At 39.2% G+C, this 19,268-nt stretch overlaps 1 protein-coding gene across 1 annotated transcript in view; it reads left to right on the forward strand.

The window, feature by feature from the left end:
- Positions 1-14,082: 14,082 nt before the first annotated feature.
- CUBN (cubilin) overlaps positions 14,083-19,268 on the forward strand; it is a 308,780-nt gene continuing 303,594 nt past the window's right edge. Inside the window, exons 1-4 of the mRNA XM_025396458.1 lie at positions 14,083-14,250; positions 14,644-14,773; positions 16,001-16,096; positions 17,133-17,171. Of these exons, the coding sequence (XP_025252243.1) occupies positions 14,132-14,250; positions 14,644-14,773; positions 16,001-16,096; positions 17,133-17,171 (384 nt within the window). The 5' untranslated portion in view covers positions 14,083-14,131. The remainder of the gene's footprint in view (positions 14,251-14,643; positions 14,774-16,000; positions 16,097-17,132; positions 17,172-19,268) is intronic.

The raw sequence follows: 19,268 nt of genomic DNA on the forward strand, positions 1-19,268 counted from the left end.
GTGGCAGATATTTCAAGGTGAATGTAATGTCCTGTTTGGTATTCATTCAACTTCTTGAATCTGTACATTTATATCTTTTGCTAAATTTGAGATCAGTAGTAGAGAGGAAATGACAGAAGATAGAAATCAGTGAACGTGAGGACAGATCAGTAGAATTTACCTAATCTGAATGACAGGGCAAAGATATGCTGACAAAAAAAAAAATTAACAGAGCCTTGGGGACCTGTGGGACAATAACAAAAGAACCAACATTTATATGTTTGGGGTACCAGAAGTAGAGGGGGAAAAAATGGAGCTGAAAGAGCATTCAAATAAATAATGGCTGGAAACATCCCAAATTTGGCAAAACCTTAAAAGCAGCTGGAAGCTGGGTGTGGTGGCTCACACCTGTAATCCCAGCACCTCAGGAGGCCAAGGTGGGCAGATCACAAGGTCAGGAGACAGAGACCATCCTGGCCAACGTGGTGAAACCTTGTCTCTACTAAACACAAAAAAACTAGCCGGGCATGCTTGTAGTCCCAGCTACTCGGGAGCCTGAGGCAGGAGAATGGCTTGAACCTGGGAGGCGGAGACTGCAGTGAGCCGAGATCACAAGACTGCACTGCAGCCTGGTGACAGAGTGAGACTCTGTCTCAAAAATAAAAATAAATGCAGCCGGAGAAAAATGACACGTTGCTATGGGGTGGGGGACACAATTTGGATGACAGTAGACGTCTCATCAGAAACCATGAGGACCAGAAGGAGGTGGCATTGTCAACTATGAATTCTGTATCTAGCCAAACTATCCTTCAAGAGGTCTCTCTCATATCTATATATGTATAGATACACATATTCCTCTATGCAGCTCTTTACAATTATTAGGGAGAGCAGGTAGTTACATGGAATTAGGCTTATGTGATATGTGAAATAATCAAAGATGAGAGGAAGAGACCTAACGTATAACTAATGATTATAACTGTGAAGTTACTCATCTAAAAATAGATTGGAATAAAATAATGATAGCAGTTATGTTAGGGTAATAGCATTTTAATTTTTCTTGTTTATATTTTTCAATTGAATGTAATCTTTTGTTGTTTTTGTTTTCATCAATGTGGCATAATGTTAGTTTTATAATTTAAAATGTTCTTTCTTTCAAAACACTCGATTTCAAGTCTTTACTGTAGAGTCTGGTCATTGTAAGCTTGTAAGTTGCTACTTCATTTGCATCTTGATGCTGTGTAATATAATCTCCTTCCCTGCTGACTTTTTTCCTCCAGGGCAGATACTACATCTTGCCCATTTGTGTATCCCCAGTACCTTGCTCAGACGCTGACAGATAGTGGGTACCTAATAAATAATTGTCCAATTAACTGATTTAGATATCAGTATGCTGAGTATGATAATAGAATTGTAGGTTCTTTCATGGCTTGAGGGATTGTTTGAATAATTCTGTCAGCTAAAAAGGCAAGAAGCACTGAGCACAGTGCCTCACACCTGTAATCCCAGCACTTTGGGAGGTCGAGGTGAACGGACCATGAGGTCAGGAGTTCGAGACCAGCCTGGCCAACATGATGAAACCCTATCTCTACTAAAGGTACAAAAAAAAATTAGCTGGCATGGTGGCATTTGCCTGTAATCTCAGCTACTCAGGAGGCTGAGGCAGGAGAATCGCTTGAACCTGGGAGGCAGAGGTTACAGTGAGCTGAGATTGTGCTATTGCATTCCAGCCTGGGTGACAGGGCGAGACTCCGTCTCAAAACAAAAAGTGTTACTGGAAGAATATTTAATGCCAAAATTGTGTATAACTCCTAGCGTATTGTTTATGTCTCTTCTAAACATAGTCTAGGAATTGTTGACAAAGCTTGATTTAGCAGTGTTTCTGTAATAAATATAGTCCAAGTCACTATGAAGAAAACATACAAAGGTTTTTTTATAGATCTTAGAATAATGGCACTGAAAAAGACAGAAGTGAGGTCATCTCATCCTTTCTGCCATTGATGACAACACCTTAAATCTTCCCATAGATCTATGTGGCACTTCAATTAACAAATCCCCTGGGAATGATGCCCCTTTGTAAGCCATCAGCCTTGTTAAATCACTCCTCCCACCATAAATCACATCCATAATGCAAAGCTTCCTCTCACAAGATAAAGATGCCTGTGTGTACTGCTTCTGTGTCTATCTTCCCAATTAAAGGTACAAGAGGCAGAGTCTGAAGAGCGCCAAGTATCCCCAAACTTTGTTTTCTTTTTCTTTTTTTTCCTTTTTTTTTCTTTTTCTTCCCAGAAGAGAACCAAACTGTTTTTTACTTCCCTCCTCCGTGGTGACACCCTCACCTCTCTTGCTCTCCTCCCCTAATATAACACAAAGTATTGTCACAAAGATATACTTTCCCCTTTTCCTAAGATCAGATCCAATATAAGTTGTTTGCAGTTACTTACCACCTACGTTTCTTCTGTCATTCATGCTGAAGTCTGAGTGCAATCAGACACTTTTCTTTGATTGTCGTATGAATGGTACCTAAATATTTCACTTCACTGCCTTGTTTGGGGGAATTTTAGGGGTCACCAAGTAGAAAACTCATTTTGTCCTTTTTAGGTTGATTTGGAACAGGATGGCAGCAGGGTTCACTTATGGTAAACTCCGGTTCACTGCTTCACACCTTCTTGGAAACCAAGCTTGGATTAATCCAGTGGAGTTGCTGAAGTTGCCATTCTGGGAGCTGTTGGAGGTAGAGAAAGCTCTATTGATTTTTTTACTAGCTTTTGGAGCCTTTAATCCTAGCACTTCATATCTCCTCTGCTATGGCTGATCCTTAACCACTCCCTGTCTCACAATGACACAAGACCCTTCAGTGCATATTTTATGTTTTCTGTAACATTTGCTTGAGTTACAATTAGGAAGCTGGGTGTGCACACGTGTGTATACATGTGCCATGAATACCCCTGTGCTCCTCCTCCAAAGCCCTATTCCCCTGTTGCATTTCTCCCTCTGGATTTGAATTTTGTTATTGTATTCTCATTTTTTGTGAAGGGATTATATTACTTAAAAAAAAATTGAAAAAAGTGGAAAAGTTCTCTAAACTCTCAACAATCTGCTTTCTCAGGAAAAGCTCTGCCAAACCTCCATAATTTAAATGGTAATGATTAACTCATAATTCTTTTTCATTCTACTCAAAGATAATTGTAGTCATTGTAGTAATGAGCATGGAGAACAAATGCCTGCTTTATGTGCCCTGAGCCAAGACCACACTGCTTTCAAAAAGATCAGTTCATCACAGAAGTGGACTTGGTAATTTCCTAGGTGGTAATGCACTTCCCATGAAATGAGCAAAAGAATAGTTTTAAATGTACATCGATTTCCATAATTATTTTATGTAATCCTTCATGGAAAATGAATGAATTGGAACAATGCTCTATTGCCCCAAAATTTTGCAGAAAATCACAAAACTGACATATGTAAATGTATCTTTTAAGCAATGTTATGTCCCTGAAAAAGAGAATGAATTAAGTGTCATGAAGGTTAAAAGATCGTTCTATTCACAAATGTTTCCATTAACGACTGAAAACCAGATTAATTCTACAGTGTTCTGTTTCAAACTGATATGAAAATGAAAAGGGACTAAAAAAAGCACAAAAGCCAGATTGAAGCTATAAAATGTAATGGGAGCTAGCATTTGGGGTATGAGAATCTTGCCAATTTGTCCATCCTCCAACGCACCTCTGCATCTCAACCCTCTCTTCATTTTTATGACTCCCACATTGATCCAGCCCTCCAGATAAATTCAGCTGGCCTAGCAGAAATATCACCTAAGGATTATTGCACTCAAGATAAAAGAACAGCCCCCTATTAAAAAGATTAAATTAACATTCTTTAACCTGCCACTTAAGGCCTTCTATCAATGTCTCTTCCTTTACCCAGCCACTTTCCTCCAAGGTCACCCTGCTGGACAAGTGGAACCACCTCTTTTTTTTTTTTTTTTTTAAAGGTGGAGTTTCGCTCTGTTGCCCAGGCTGGAGTTAAACAGCGGCTCTCAGCTTGCTGCAACCTCCACCTCCTGGGTTCAAGTGATTCTCCTACCTCAGCCTCGCCTCCTGAGTAGCTGGAACTACAGGCATGTGCCACCATGCCCAGCTAATTTTTTTGTGTTTTTGGTAGCGACGAGGTTTCACCATGTTGACTGGTCTCAAATTCCTGACCTCAAATGATTGGCCCGCCTTGGCCTCCCAAAGTGCTGGCATTACAGGCACCAGCCACCGGGCCTGGCCAGTAGAACCACTTTCTATAGTGTGCCCATAATGGACCTTGGACATCTTTCCTAGTTTGGTACCTGCTGTTTTACTTAGCATGTTACTGTGTATTCTGTACCATCTTGTCACACTTGTCTTTGTAATGTTGCCTGACTCTGGCTCTCCAGATTTGTGCATTATGACTTTATTGTAAATCAGAGAAAGTCAATAAATTTACTTCTTTAGAATTTCCCCCATGGTCAAGGACTTCATATATCTCCACTAACTGCTTATTAAGGCTCTAAAACAATGGAATTTGGATAAAGCTGGTAGGAATAAAAAGTGAATTTTGGTATAAAAAATAGCAGTGAAATATACTAATGTGGTAATGAGATGCTCTTCAAGAATTTAGAGAAAAAAATAGAAAATAGAAAATAAAAGGGTAAGTAAAGTCTGTACACTTAGTATAAAATCTCCAGCCACCTTTACTAGTCCAGGTAGAAAACTGAAGAATTTTTTTCTGGACAAAGTGAACGTCTCCAGGGAAAAATGCCTTCAAAAATGGGCATTTGGGGTTCTCCAGTGAAATCGTCAGTTTGCCATTCAGTCACTCTGTGGCAAAGCCTACCAGTTATAAACACCACCCATGCACACAGAGCCTATCATTCACTCTGTAATGTCTTATTTTTAAATGTCAATGAACATATAAGGATCCATAGGTATTTGAGGAAAGCCTCTAGCATCAAATAAAAGACCTAAACCAGCAAACCAATGGGAGAAAAACAAATTAGAGAAAACAGAGCCCATACAGGAAACAAGAAAACGTCAAAAAGCAACTATCTAAAAATTACTAGATGATGTTACAGCTACAAAACGAGAACAAAAAAGGGGCTTTCAAATTTAAAATGATAGCAACATTTTAAAACAAATTACTAGAAAATTAAAAGATAAATACTTTCTCAGAAAGTATAACAAAACAAGACAAAGAGGTAGAAAACAGAAAATTATTTAAAAATTGGAGACTCAATCTAAGAAAAGTGTAGAAATGGAAATGCAGACGCAGTGGCAGGGACCACTTGACTCTCTTCATGAGTGAAAGTGTCTTCGTGCTCCTAGGTCACTTTAATGAGTGTACAGATAATTGGCAGGGAGGGGGATCTTTTTAAAATGCAGATTCTAATTCAGCAGGTTGGTGGTAGCACCTGAGATTTTCCATTTCTGACAAGCTCCTGAGTGATGCCTGTGCTGGGTCCGTGGACCACACTTGGAGTGGCAAAGTTCTACCCTACGGCATCTCTACGTCTTCCCCACTCCCATCTTAGATGATTAAACCACTTGCAGGGAGTGAGGCCTGTGAAGCAGCAAAGAGTGGTGGATGTTCCTTAGAGCTCTATGCATCCAAATCTGAACTATCTTTCCTCCAAAATCTTCTTCCCCTGATTATTCTCTTACTCACTTCATGACGTCTCTTTCCTTCCAATTTTCCAAGCAAGAAACCTCTGCATTAACTCGTTAACTTCCCCCTAGTTCTTTTTTTTTTTTTTTTTTTTTTTTTTGAGACAGAGTCTCCCTCTGTTGCCCAGGCTGCAGTACAGTAGTGCAATCATGGTTCACTGCAGCCTCCGCCTCCTGGGTTCAAGTGATTCTCCTGCCTCAGCCTCCCGACTGAGACTACAGGCGCATGCCACCACACCTAGCTAATATTTTTAGTTTTAGCAAAGACAGGGTTTCACCTATGTTGGCCAGGCTGGTCTTGAACTACCGACCTCAAGTGATCTGTCCACCTCAGCCTCCCAAAGTGTTGGGATTATAGGCATGAGCCACTGCACCCAGCCAACTTCCCCCTTTAATAGTTCTAATGAAATATTAACTGCCCAAGTATTTCTTTAGGATATCCTGTTTTCTGAATATCTCTCTCACTGTCTCCTCATCTGACTGTCCATTGCCTTAAGCCTCCCCAGGTCACCTCTCTTTAAATGTACTCTAGGCCAGGCACGGTGGCTCACGCCTGTAATCCCAGCACTTTGGGAGGCCAAGTTGAGCGGATCAGGAGGTCAGGAGTTGGAAACCACCCTGGCCAACATGGTGAAACCCCATGTCTACTAATAATACAAAAATTAGCCAGGCATGGTGGTGTGTGCCTGCAATCCCAGCTACTTGGGAGGCTGAGGCAGGAGAATTGCCTGAACCCAGGAGGCAGAGGTTGCAGTAAGCCGAGATCATGCCACTGCACTCCAGCGTGGGTGACAGAGTGAGAATACGTCTCGGGGATAGGGGGATGAGAAACATGTACTCTAACCTCCTTACCAACTCTGGGTCTCAGACGTGGCTCCACAGAGATGCCTGTAAAATGCAAACATGACCATGTTAATCTTTTCCCTAAGAGACTCTCATAATTCTCCAGTATTAAAAGTAAATAAAATCTAAGTTCATTAAAATGATATTTCAAGGTCCTTCTTGATTTGGCTTCCTGTCCATTTTTCAAACTTTATCTCCCACATATGCACGCTGCTGTAGCCCTGCCGAGCTACTTTCTACTGAAAAGCTTTGTATATGCCATTGCTCTTCCTGAAACTCCTCACTCCACTATTCACCTGGGAACTACTCAGATGGACTCCTGGGAAGCCTGCATTTCCCTTCCAGGCAGAGTTAATTCTCTCCTCCGTTATTCTCCAATAAAGGTATCTCTCTCTCTCCCCATTCTGTTTTTGTCCTTAGCCATATTCTGATTACCATGACCCCTTCTTAACCCTAAATTCCCCTCATGTGAAATTCTAGTATACTGGGATTAACTTTCATCTATGTTTTTGATGGCTATGGGAATTTTTGTTTGTGAAGTCTGTAGGAATTATTTAAAGGAGCAACAAAGAACTGAGCGTTCAGAATATAAAGGGAGGAGAAGTGGATGTCACAGAAGGAGAAAAGGTTGCACAGAGATATCTTGAAAAAGATTTAAAAAAATAGGAGAAAGGAGTAGTTCATTCTGATTCTTATAACTACCTTCAGGTGGTTTTGGAAGGAAGGAGGGAGGGAGAGAAGGGAGCTAAGATTTCAGTGAGAAAGGCTGTGGAGCCAGGATGAGGAAGAAAGAGAAAGGTGAGACCACGGGACAGGACCAGGAGCAGAAGTCAGCAGGTCATGAATTATGGATGAGCCGTACACTGAACATTTGGATACCACCCTCATTCCATGTACCATGTATGATATCAGCAACAATGCAAAATACATTTGCGTGCACCTTGCTGAAGAAGTCAAAGAAAGTAAAGGCTGATGAGTAGAAATCAAGAGTACAGCAGACACCACTATAAACTTAAAAGTCTACAACATGTCATTGATGTCATCAGCGTTCTGACCTAAGGGTTTTATTTTATTTTATTTTATTTTATTTTTTGAGACAGAGTCTCACTCTTTCACCCAGGCTGGAGTGCAGTGGCGTGATCTCGGCTCATTGCAAGTTCTGCCTCCTGGTTTCAAGCCATTCTCCTGCCTCAGCCTCCTGAGTAGCTGGGACTATAGGCACCCACCACCATGCCCGGCATGTATTTTTTTGTAGAGACTTTTGTATTTTTAGTAGAGATGGGGTTTCACCATGTTAACCAGGATGGTCTCGATCTCCTGACTTCATGATCCGCCCGCCTAGGCCTGCCTCCCAAAGTGTTGGGATTACAGGCGTGAGCCCCCACCGCGCTGGGCCCTAAGGGTTTTATTTTAATGAATGCATACAAATGTGCATAAGGGTTCCTTAGGTAAACTCTCCACCTCCTCCAAATGCTGAGCAGCCCCCAGAGCAGACCCTCCCTGTTCAAGGGCTCCATTGCTAGCACCCCACAAAAAAGCTTCCTCACCCTGGTTACTCAGTTCCACTCAAGGATGATACTGTTTCTTTTGGATTGCCTGCTCTTAAAAACTCTTGGATTTAAATGGAATCTTGCTTTTTACCCACCAATGTAGAGTTGTTCTGTGCTTCCTGGAGCCACCTTGCCTTGTTCTTAGACACCAGTTAACCTTTGCCTCACACCTCTAACTCCAGGTCAGCTGTCATCTGCCTCACTCAAAGTCCCCAATTCATCTCTCTGCTCCGAAATCCTCTTTTCTAGGAGCGATGATCAGACGCCCTTGCTTCTCCTTGTACCCAAGATTATAAAGACAGCTGTGAATTCTTCTTATCATTTTTTCTTTTAAGGAACCTAAACCCAAGAGAGGATAGAGGAGGGTGAGGATTATTTTATTTCTTTACATGATATTCATAACAGCTTATATTTAATGAACACTCATTTTGTGCCAGAAACCGAATGTGCTGAACATTTTACATATCTTCAGTGCTGTTATTATCTGTCTGCTGATGAAAAAACAAGGTTCCATGGACAGTAAGTGATGGGGCCAGACTTTGAACGCACATAAATGAGCTTCAAGCCCATGTTCTTAACCTTCAACCATGTGGTCTTCACTAGACTGGAGCCTTCAGAGGAAAGAATCTGCAATTTATTATATTTCATATTCCTATCATCTTATAGATGGCTAATATGTAAAGGGCACACGCAGAGTATTAGTGGAATGCATTCTAGATTAGGGAACAGACAGGAGCGTTACTAGTCAATGAAAGATAGAATTTCAGGTCTATAGAATGTTTACCTTGGGGGAGGAGTAGAGGGAGATTATTTACCATATAGATCTGAAGGTCATAGATTCTAAAACTACTTTAATTCATCTTTGCTGAAGAAATTCTGAATAGAGTAAGTAAACAGAATGACAGTGGCTTGGAAACAGCAATTGATTTTTATATTGCTTTTCACAGAGTCAACATATGCAGACAGTCTGACTTGCCTATTGATCTGAGCTAGAGTTGAGTGAATGAGCTGGTTGTAAAATTCCCTAACTCATCACTAAAAGTCAGTCAGACCTTGAAAGACTGTTACTTTCTTTTTTTTTCCTAACATGGAGGACAATGAGTAATTGAATGCCCAGATTGGGAGCTGAGAGATTATCTTTACTTTGTTGAGTAATAAACACATAACAAAACAGGAAAATCCTTTCAAAGAGGAAGTCCTCATTAAGATCGTGCTAGAGGCCTTTTCTATTCACTGGAAAGATTAGCTGAGTTCAGTGGTCTTTAAGAAAGTATAGTCATGAAAATAGTTACGTCCAGAGCTCAGAGAGTTTGAATTGTCCTTTTGGTTGGAAGATTCTAGCCCAGCCTATTTTATCCTATTCTAAACTTGCCAAAAATTTCATATTGTCAAGCTTTCCCTCCACCCCATGCCAAGTTGTTAAGCTTTCAAACAAATTTATTATGATAAATTTCATCTCTATTGATGTAAAGGCTATTGGACATCTTTTCTTGGCATTTAATTTAATACCAAATTAATATTTTGTATCATCCTGATATATGAAGACATTTATAAATATAGAAGAGAAATAATTTTAATCAGTTTTATTGTGCTATAATTACATCTACCAAAGATTATCTATTTTAAGTATACAGCTTTATGAGTTTTGACAAATTTATACAGTCATGCAACTACCACCACAATCATGATACAGAACATTTTCATCACCCTTAAATGTTCTCTCATGCCTCCTTGCAATCAGTCTCCTCCCTGATTCCTGTCCTCTGATTTGTTGTCTATCAATGTAGTTTTGGCTTTTTAAGATTTTCATATGGAATCATACAATATAGAATCACTTAGGAAGTAGTCTTTTGTGTCTTACTTATTGTTGTTCTTGAAAAATATTTTTAAGCAAACAAAATGACATGCCACAGGTTGGCAGAAAAATATTCGCAAAATATGTATTTGAAAATTCTTGTATGTAGAATATATGAACTCTTATATTCAATAAAAGACAGGCAATGAAATTTTAAAAAATAGGCAAAAGATCTAAACAGACAGTTCACCAAAGAAGGTAGACAAATGGTGACTATACATAAAAAGATAACTAACATCTTTGGTCATTAGGGAAATATAAATTAAAATCACAGTGAGACACCTATGTTCACACAAAGACCTGTTCACGAATGTTCATAGCAGCTTTATTTATAATAGTCCCAAACTGGAAATAACTCAAATGTTTATCAACTGATGAGTAGAGAAGCAAACTATGGGATAACCATATGATGAAATACTACTCGATAATAAAAGGGAACCAATTGATGATATACACTACAGCACAGATGAATTATAAAAGCATTGTGTTGACTGAAAGAAGCAGATATAAAAGACATATAGAAGAAATTTGGAAGGTTTAAAAAATTTTTAAAAGCAGTGACTATTTGAGTATCGCAAGTAAAGTATTATATGCTATGATACATAATGATCCTGTCCTCAAAGAGCCTACATAAGTAAGACACAAAATAAGTAAAACACAAAGAAGCTTGTCCTGAAAGAGCCTGCATGGGTATTAACCAATGCAATGGTAATTACCTAGAGATTTTTCTTAGAAGTGAGATTTTATAGCTCTCCCTCAAGTTCAGTTTTGTCTGTGTGCTCATGGAAAGTTTGAGTGCATCAGTAGTTGATTTTACAATCGAAATGTAGAATATTTTCATCACTCTAAGTGGTTTCTGTAGTCCCAGCATAGAGTCAGTGGGGACATTAATGCTGCATGTCCTCAAACCATATATCCAGCTGGAAGGGTGTACAGCACAGTGTAGAAAGTGGGAATGGATTCCACAGCCATCCATAGGTCCCACAGGGATGAGGAAAAGTAAAAATTCCTGGAGCTGAGACAAGGGGCTTCACAGATCTTGGCAAGTAAGTGTCACTATTTTTCAGGTTACAACCTAGATGTGGTCTCCTCATAGAAGCCTGTCCTGGCCACTCACAATAAATATGAGTGACTTCTCCCCACCCCCATCACTCTATGGCATGTCACCCTCTTTTATTTCCCTCAACATTCATCAGTACTTGAACTACCCTGTTAATATCTTTCTTTACTTTTGTTCCTGTTTTCCTGCTCCAGAATTCAAGCCCTTTGAAGACAAGAATCTATGTCTTTTAGTAACCGCCATATCCCAATTCATAGCATTGAATCTGAATCTGGCACAAATTAGATGTTCTCAGTATGGATTCGATGGAACCAAATACAATTAAATTCCAATGGGTTAGATAGCAATGAATAGTAAGGATGTGGAGACACTGAATAAAAATGAATCTCTAAACAACTATTTCCTCATCTGTTTTAAGGACAAAATGATATATGAATTACTCCATACAATGTCTGGCACATAGCAAGAACTTGAAACTGTAGCAGTTACTAATAATAATGAGATAGGGATAAATCACCTCATTGTAACAGTAGATAAAACAGACCTATTCCTCCCTTGGTTCCATCACTCTAGAGAGAAATTTCTTTTCTTCTTTTTAGAAAGTGTATTTTCTTTATTTAAACGTATTGTTGCTGCCTTACCCTTTTTTTTTTTTTTTTTTTGGTCACTGCCCAAGAATGTTGGGAGTTAGAACCAAAACCCCAAACTTGAAGTCTTCTTTCTGTTTTTCATGTCTTAGATCCTAGAAAATTTAGAAAAGTTTTAGTTCTGTTTGGTTTTCTAAATTGAATGATGTGGTTTGACTGCATAGTGTCATGGTAGAAAGCAGATTTGGACTACTGTAACTTTAAACTCATGTATTCAACCCAAAATACCATTTGTTGTATTAAATCTGTTATTTTTTTTTTTTAAACAAACAACAAAACCTCAAAATACCCCTCATCACTTGACCTCAATATCAGCTCAGGGAAATAGCTACTTGCAAGCCATTTTTGTTTTTGTTCTACGGTAGTGGCCGAATAGAACAGGTATAAAACAGTGTTACATTTCTCCATAACATCAAATGGCACAGCCTTATTTAAGAAGATAATTTTCTAGAGATACTATTTAAGATTTTAGATGGCACTTCAAAGTTCATCAGATTGTCTTTCTGAATTTTTGAAAGGAGCAAATCTACGTGAAAAAGTATTTTTTTCTTTTCTTGAGACAGTTTCTATAGCAAGCAGTTCCTGTCCCATTTTCCTAAGTATGGATTCATTATTTAAAGATTGTTATACAATACACATAACATAAAATTTACCATTTTAGTCATTTTAAGTGTATAACTCAGTGGCATAAGTATATTCATATTTTACAACCATCACCACTATCCATCATCAGAACTTCTTTTTATCTTTCCAAAGTGAAGCTCTGTACCCATTAAACAGTAGTTTCCCATTCTTTCTTACTCCAATCCCTGGCCACTATTCTACTTTCTGTCTTTCTGAATTTTAGCATTCTAGAAACCTCATGTAAGTGGAATCATATAGTATTTTTTCATGTAACTGATTTATTTCTCTTAGTTTAATGTCTTCAGTTTTGTTCATGCCGTAGCATGTGTCAACATTTCTCACTTTTTCAAGGCTGAATAATATTTCGTTTGTGTATATACCATATGTCATTTATTCATTCATCTGTTGATGGACACTTGCGTTACTTTCACCTTTTCTGGCTATTGTGAATAATGCTGCTGTAAACATGGCTGTACAAATATCTCTTTCACTTTTTCCTTTCAGTTCTTTTAGATATATACCCGGAAGTGAACTTGCTAGATCTTATAGTGTTTCTGTGTTTTATGTTTTGAGGCATTGTTATACCATTTTCCATAGTACCTCCACCACTTTACATTCCCATCCATAGTGCACAAGTGTTCCAGTTTCTCTGCATCCTCACCAACATTAGTTATTTTTTGTTTTCTCAGTAATGACCATGTTAATGGGTGTGAAGTGGTATCTCATTGTGGCTTTGATTTGCATTTCCCTAGTGATGACTGATGTTGAGCATCTTTTCATGTGCCTTTTTTTTTTTTTTTTTTTTGCCATTTTTCTGTTTTTTTCAGAGAAATGTTTTTTTGGGTTTTTTGCTCATTTTTTTTTTTTTTTTTTTGAATTGAGTTTTTTTTGTTTTCTGTTGTTGTGGGAGTTCTTTGCACATTCTGGATATTAACCCATTATTGTATATATATGATTTGCAAATATTTTCTTCCATTCTGTGAGTTGCTTTTTCACTCTGTTGATGTGTTTTTTGATACACAAACGTTTTTAATTTTGATGTATTCCAATTTATATATTTTTGTTGTTTTTTTCTTTTTTTGCCCACGCTTTTGGTATCATACTCAATAAATCATTGCCAAATCCAACATCCAAGGTCATGACTTTTTCTACTTTTCTTCTGAGTTTTATATTATAGTTTTAGAGTTTTTGAACCATTGTGAGTTAATTTATAGTTTTAGCTCTTAGACTTAGATATTTGAACTTTTTGAGTTAATTTTTGTGTATGGTATGAAGAGAATAACTGGCCAATTCTGTTCTGTGGCAAATGCAAACTGGTCACATCGCCACATATCCTTGGTCCCTTCCTTCCTTGCATCCCCTGTGGAGGAGTTTCAGTTCTACCCTCCATGCCTTCTCTGGACTAGGGTGCATTCCTAGTCCAGACTTCAACTTCTTTTGCATGTGGATATCTAGTTTTCCTAGCACTGGGTAGAATTGGAACTCCTCTGCAAGAGAGGTAAGGAAGGAGGGGAGCAGAGAAAGGTGTAGATAATGACCAGTTTACTTTTGTTGAAACACAGTTACTTCTTAAGCAAAGGTTGTTTTCCTGGATGTTTTCAAAGCTGCTTGTTACTGTTTCAAAGGTCAAATAGATAATGATTAAGTTGTGCATCACTTAAGGTAGATTTTGACCTCTCACAAGTTGAAGAGTACTGAAGATCTAAGATCATTTACATCCCTCTGGAAGAAAAAATAACATAGCCTTCTAGGGCAAAGAAGGAAAAACTGAATAGTTACAGGATATTCCGTGGTTCAAAGTACACCTGCCTGGTTTGCTGTTCTCCAAAATCCCATACTCAGTTGGTTGGAGTGGCCTCACTCTTACCTGCCAACCCGGGAGGTTGGTGATGAGCATGTCTTTACCTTTTCTTTGGAGTTTGGTTACCTTATTGACTTTTGCTGAATTAAATGGCGAAGCTGGAGGACTTGAGCGGCAGAGACAGAAAAGAAGCGCCAATCTCCAACAGTAAGTAAACACATGGGTCATTCCTACTCAGGGACTAGGCTAATTCCTCACCAGTTTTCCCAAATAGCCAGATAAACAAAGGTGCAATTTTTCTTGAGGAAAATTATGTTGAGAAGCAAACAGGGAAAAACATTTAGACTGAGGTATGAAATTGCCTTCCTATGCACAAATTATTATCTGTCGTCTTGCAAATAATCTGTTTGCAATTGCCAGGGGGTATCTCCGAGAAATGTGCAGACAAAGAAATGGCAGATGAGCAGGGGCAGTTGGGTTGAGTTGATCAAACAGTGAAGATGTATTTGGCCTGTAGTTATTCAGTAAGAAACTTTGTTATTTTGGTTTAAAAATTGTACCTGCTAGTTACTGATGCATTCTCTGGTTTGAATTATATAGGCCTCGAATGGCTACAGAGAGGGGAAATTTGGTGTTTCTTACGGGGTCTGCCCAAAACATTGAGTTTAGAACCGGATCCCTGGGAAAAATTAAATTAAATGAAGAAGACCTTGGCGAATGTTTACATCAGGTAATACCCTGGAAATATTTTGAAGTCGTTTTTGTATATCCATATATGATCACTTAATTGAACAAGTCTAGATTAATCTGTACCTGGAATCTTTTCTAATTATTATTTTTTATTAATATGTAGTAGATGCACATATTTTCGGGTGCATGTGATAATTTGATACATTCCTATAACGTGTAAAGTTCAAATCAGGGTAATTGGGATATCCATCACCTTAAATATTTACCTTTTCTTTATGCTAAGAACATATGAATTGTTTTCTTCTAGCAATTTTGAAATGTACAATAGATTAATGTTAACTATAGTCAGCCTACTGGCCTGTCAAACACTGGATCTTATTTCTTCTATCTTACTATATATTGTACTCATTAATCAACCTGTCTTCAACTTCCCTCCCCCTTCCTAGTGTACCTTGAATCTTTAGCATAGAGAACATAATTGGACATCAGACATGTTCTTGTAAAGGGCAATGGCCTGGCTTAATGGTGGGTAGAGGGAGTGTGCTAAAAGAAGGAAGCTCATTGTGCCAGGCAGTGCACCCTAGTCCAGAGAAGACATGGAGGGTAGAACTGAAACTCTCCACAGGGCATATGAGGAAGGAGGGGACCAAGGATATGTGGAGATGTGACCAATTTGCTTTTGCCACAGTACAGAACTGGCCAGTTATTCTCCTGCCTTACTGGGTGTTTTCAGTTCCCAGGAATCACTGCATATTTCAGCCATAATGTTAGAAGTCAGCATTATTCAGAGCTTACTGTGGGCCATCCACTGTGCTTAGCAGTGTATGGATGTTATCTCATTTGACCTTCACAGCTGTCCAATGAGGTGGCCTTTATTGTCACCCTAGTTTTATGAGAGGTAGAGAAACCCTGAAGCAGTTAAGTAACTTGCCCAGGACATGCGATAAATAGCTGAGCCAGGACTTAAAACCTAAACAGTCTGCTTCCAAGCCAGGTTTCTTAATAAGCACCCTAAACTGGTATTATAGGAAAACATACAAATGGAAAATACCTTGATCTATTGTTACTGAAAAGGATAAGTGGAATTAAGCTGTGGCTATTTTAGCCCAGTGTTTATTACACGTGGTGTTGTTTTGGTTTTTATAATAATAGGCAAGATCTTAGTGCTTAAAGTAGAATACTACTCAAGTTTTTAATTATATTACTGTAAGATAAATATGATATTTTCACTAGTGCTCTTCATTTCTTCTTCTTTTTCTAAAATTAGATCCAGAAAAACAAAGATGATATTATAGAGTTAAAAGGGAGCGCAATTGGTCTGCCTCAAAATATATCTAGTCAAATCTATCAGCTTGATTCCAAGGTAAGTCTGACATCCACATCGTAAGAACTGATGAGTTCTCCCTAATTCAATGTTATAAGTAACCGTTTTGTAGGGGATATGCCAATTTTGCGTGCTCTTTAGAGATTTAGCATGTAACTACCACACTGTTTGGTTAAATGGCGCAGCTCTAATGGAGGCTGTAGAAGTGATGGGCAGAAGGCAGGAAATGCTGTGCAAGCACTGGTTGCAGAAGTAGGCCTTGGGCCAGGCACAGTGGCTCACTGCAAGTGAATGGATAATTAATATCAAAAACTGCCATAATCCCAGCGATTTGGGAGGCCACAGAGGAAGGATTGCTTGAGCCCAGGAGTTTGAGACCAGCCTGGGCAACATAGTGAGACCCTGTCTCTACCAAAAAAAAAAAAAAAAATTAGCTGGGCATGGTGGCATGAGCCTGTACTCACAGCTACTTGGGAGGCTGAAGTGGGAGGATGGCTTGAACCAGGGAGGTTGAGGCTGCAGTGAGCTATGATCATGCCACTGTGCTCCAGCCTGGGCAACAGGGCAGGACCTTGCCAAAGAAAAGAAAGAGAGAGAGAGAGAGAGAGAGAGAGAGAGAGAGAGAGAGAAGGAAGGAAGGAAGGAAAGAAAAAGAAAGAAAGAAAGAAAGAAAGAACAAACGAAAGAAAGAAAGAAAGAAAATAAGCCTTGCTGAAGTTTTAAGAGCAACCTTCTTACTGGTGAAATGGATGTATCACTGACATTTATGAACATTCCCATAGTCACTGTGTACAGAGAAGTAGTCAGTCAACTTAACAGTGGGTTGTACTTAAAAAAAAAAAAAAAAAAAAAAGGCTAAAAAAAAAACCCCCAGAAATCTATGTGACAGGACGGAACAGGAAGGAAGAAAATCCTGAGGGGAGAGGAATGAAGAGGAAAAAGGCAATAAAAGCAGGAATGAACAGGCAAAGTGTGTCCCTAGCAGAGGGCATTAGGACAATATGTCAAGGCTGTAACATCACCTGTGCAATGCCTTTGAACCAGCTAACTGAAGCTTTTTCTTCCCCAATGGCAGCTGGTGGATCTTGACAGAAAATTCCAAGGCTTGCAGCAGGTAGGTCTCATCCTACTACACATCCAACATCTTTCACAGAAAACATACTAGAATCATTAATAGAGCCACTATTCTTATTTTAAGGGTGAATGGATGATTAATATTAAAAACTTGCTTTTTCCCATAACTTACTTCTCATCCCAGCATATGCTTCCCAGGATGCAGACGCAGAGCTGAGTCTAAGACAGATGAAATGATAAGGCTGAGGTCTCTGAGCCTGTTAGGGCTTCTAACCCTGAGTTTGCAGCCCACAGCCCACATCCTTTACCATCACCCTTTAGCTCTGTGTGCTGTGCTTGGTCAGCTGGTGATCTCCCAACTTGCTGATTCTCCCATCAGGGACTGGGGCTTGGAAAGCAAGCATCGTCTCTGACACTAAGCTCAGAAGTCTAGGTGTATCACAAAATATTCCAAATTTTCTTAACACTACATTTGCTGGTAATTAAACTTGAACAGTTTCTTAGAGAAAGCATTCTATAACTGTACTACAAACTTGGAGACTGATCTCTGTAAACTGAGGCTTCTTACCCCTTTTGTAGGAAGCTGGCCTTTTTAAGACTTTCATGGAAGCCATAACCTTCTATGCAGAGAAATGTACAGAATCTCTTCATATTTAAAATTTTGCATAAAAGCCTGGGGATTCCAGCATAAGAATGTCAGCACAAATATTTTTCATCTGTTTTGCTCATACTTCAAGCATTTCCCTCTACTTTTAAGTTTGATCTGTCCCACTGTGAAGGACAGATATAAAAAAAGGACTCATACAGATTGAGGCAGGTTCCACCGTTCCGGCAAGGATTGCCGCTGCAAACCTTTTTGTCATTTGATGAACAAGTTCGTGTATTCCTTTTCTCCACTTAGATAATACATTGACCCCTCAACTGTCATTTTTTAGAGAGTAGTTGAGTGAAAGAAAATGAGTAAAGAATAGTGCTGTGGACCATGACACTGCACTCAAGTTTTGTCTCCTGGAGGGCTTCATTATTTTAGCCAAAGGTCAAAGACTAGAGGCCATGCTCAGCTGGTCCTCCTACCCCCATCCCTCAGGAGGAACATTGAGTGATTTTCAAATGTGAATGCCTTTGTGCCTTTGGATAGGGTAAGTGCTCTCTGGCCACCACAGTCCCCACCACTCCCTATTGTCTTCCTCCTGACTGCTGATTTCATTTTCTACTGGGCCCCTTTAGGCTTTTAAATTTTTAGTCCCCAGACAGTGTTGCTTTTGTCCAACAGAAAACCTTTCAATGAGTTTGTGGTTAATGTTCTAAAGAGCATTCTATGATGGACAGAGCCAATTGTGCTAGCACAAAGAGAATAATAGAACAATGGAATAAAACAGGTTCATGAAGAGACCCCCAGATGTATGGTCATCTAATTGATGACCAAAGTGGAGAAGGAATGTGCTTTGCAAAAAATGGTATTGAGTTGGCTCTCCTTTGGCTTTCTATTTCATCTGTAAAATGAAGGAAACAGATGGAATTTTCTTTGTGAGTCACTATATATATAGTATGTTGTGTTTGTATGTGTATGTGTGTGCCTATAGACACATATGTAATATATATGTGTGTGTGTGTATATATGTATATGAAATGTAATGAACAGTTTGCCCCTATTTTAAGTTTTTAAAAGCAGAGGATTAGGTTGTGTACGGTGGCTCATGCCTGTAATCCCAGCACTTCAGGAGGCCAAGGCAGGTGGATCATGTGAGGTCAGGAGTTTGAGACCAGCCTGGTCAACATGGTGAAACCCTGTCTCTACTAAAAGTACAAAAATTAGCCGGGTGTAGTGGGACATGCCTGTAGTCCCAGCTACTGAGGAGGCTGAGGCACGAGAATTGCTTCAACCCGGGAGGTAGAGGTTGCAGTGAGCCGAGATCATACTACTGCACTCCAGCCTGGGTGACAGACCCAGGCTCCATCTCAAAACAAACAAACAAACAAAACAACAACAACAACAGCAAAAAACCCAGACAATTGGACTGTGAGTGAAATTCATAAAATGGCTATCATTACATAATCAACTGTTCCCTCTAAAGATGTTTTCTCTGGCCGGGCGCGGTGGCTCACGCCTGTGATCCCAGCACTTTGGGAGGCTGAG

This window comes from Theropithecus gelada, chromosome 9 (assembly GCF_003255815.1).
Source record: "Theropithecus gelada isolate Dixy chromosome 9, Tgel_1.0, whole genome shotgun sequence".
Lineage (NCBI taxonomy): Eukaryota > Metazoa > Chordata > Mammalia > Primates > Cercopithecidae > Theropithecus > Theropithecus gelada.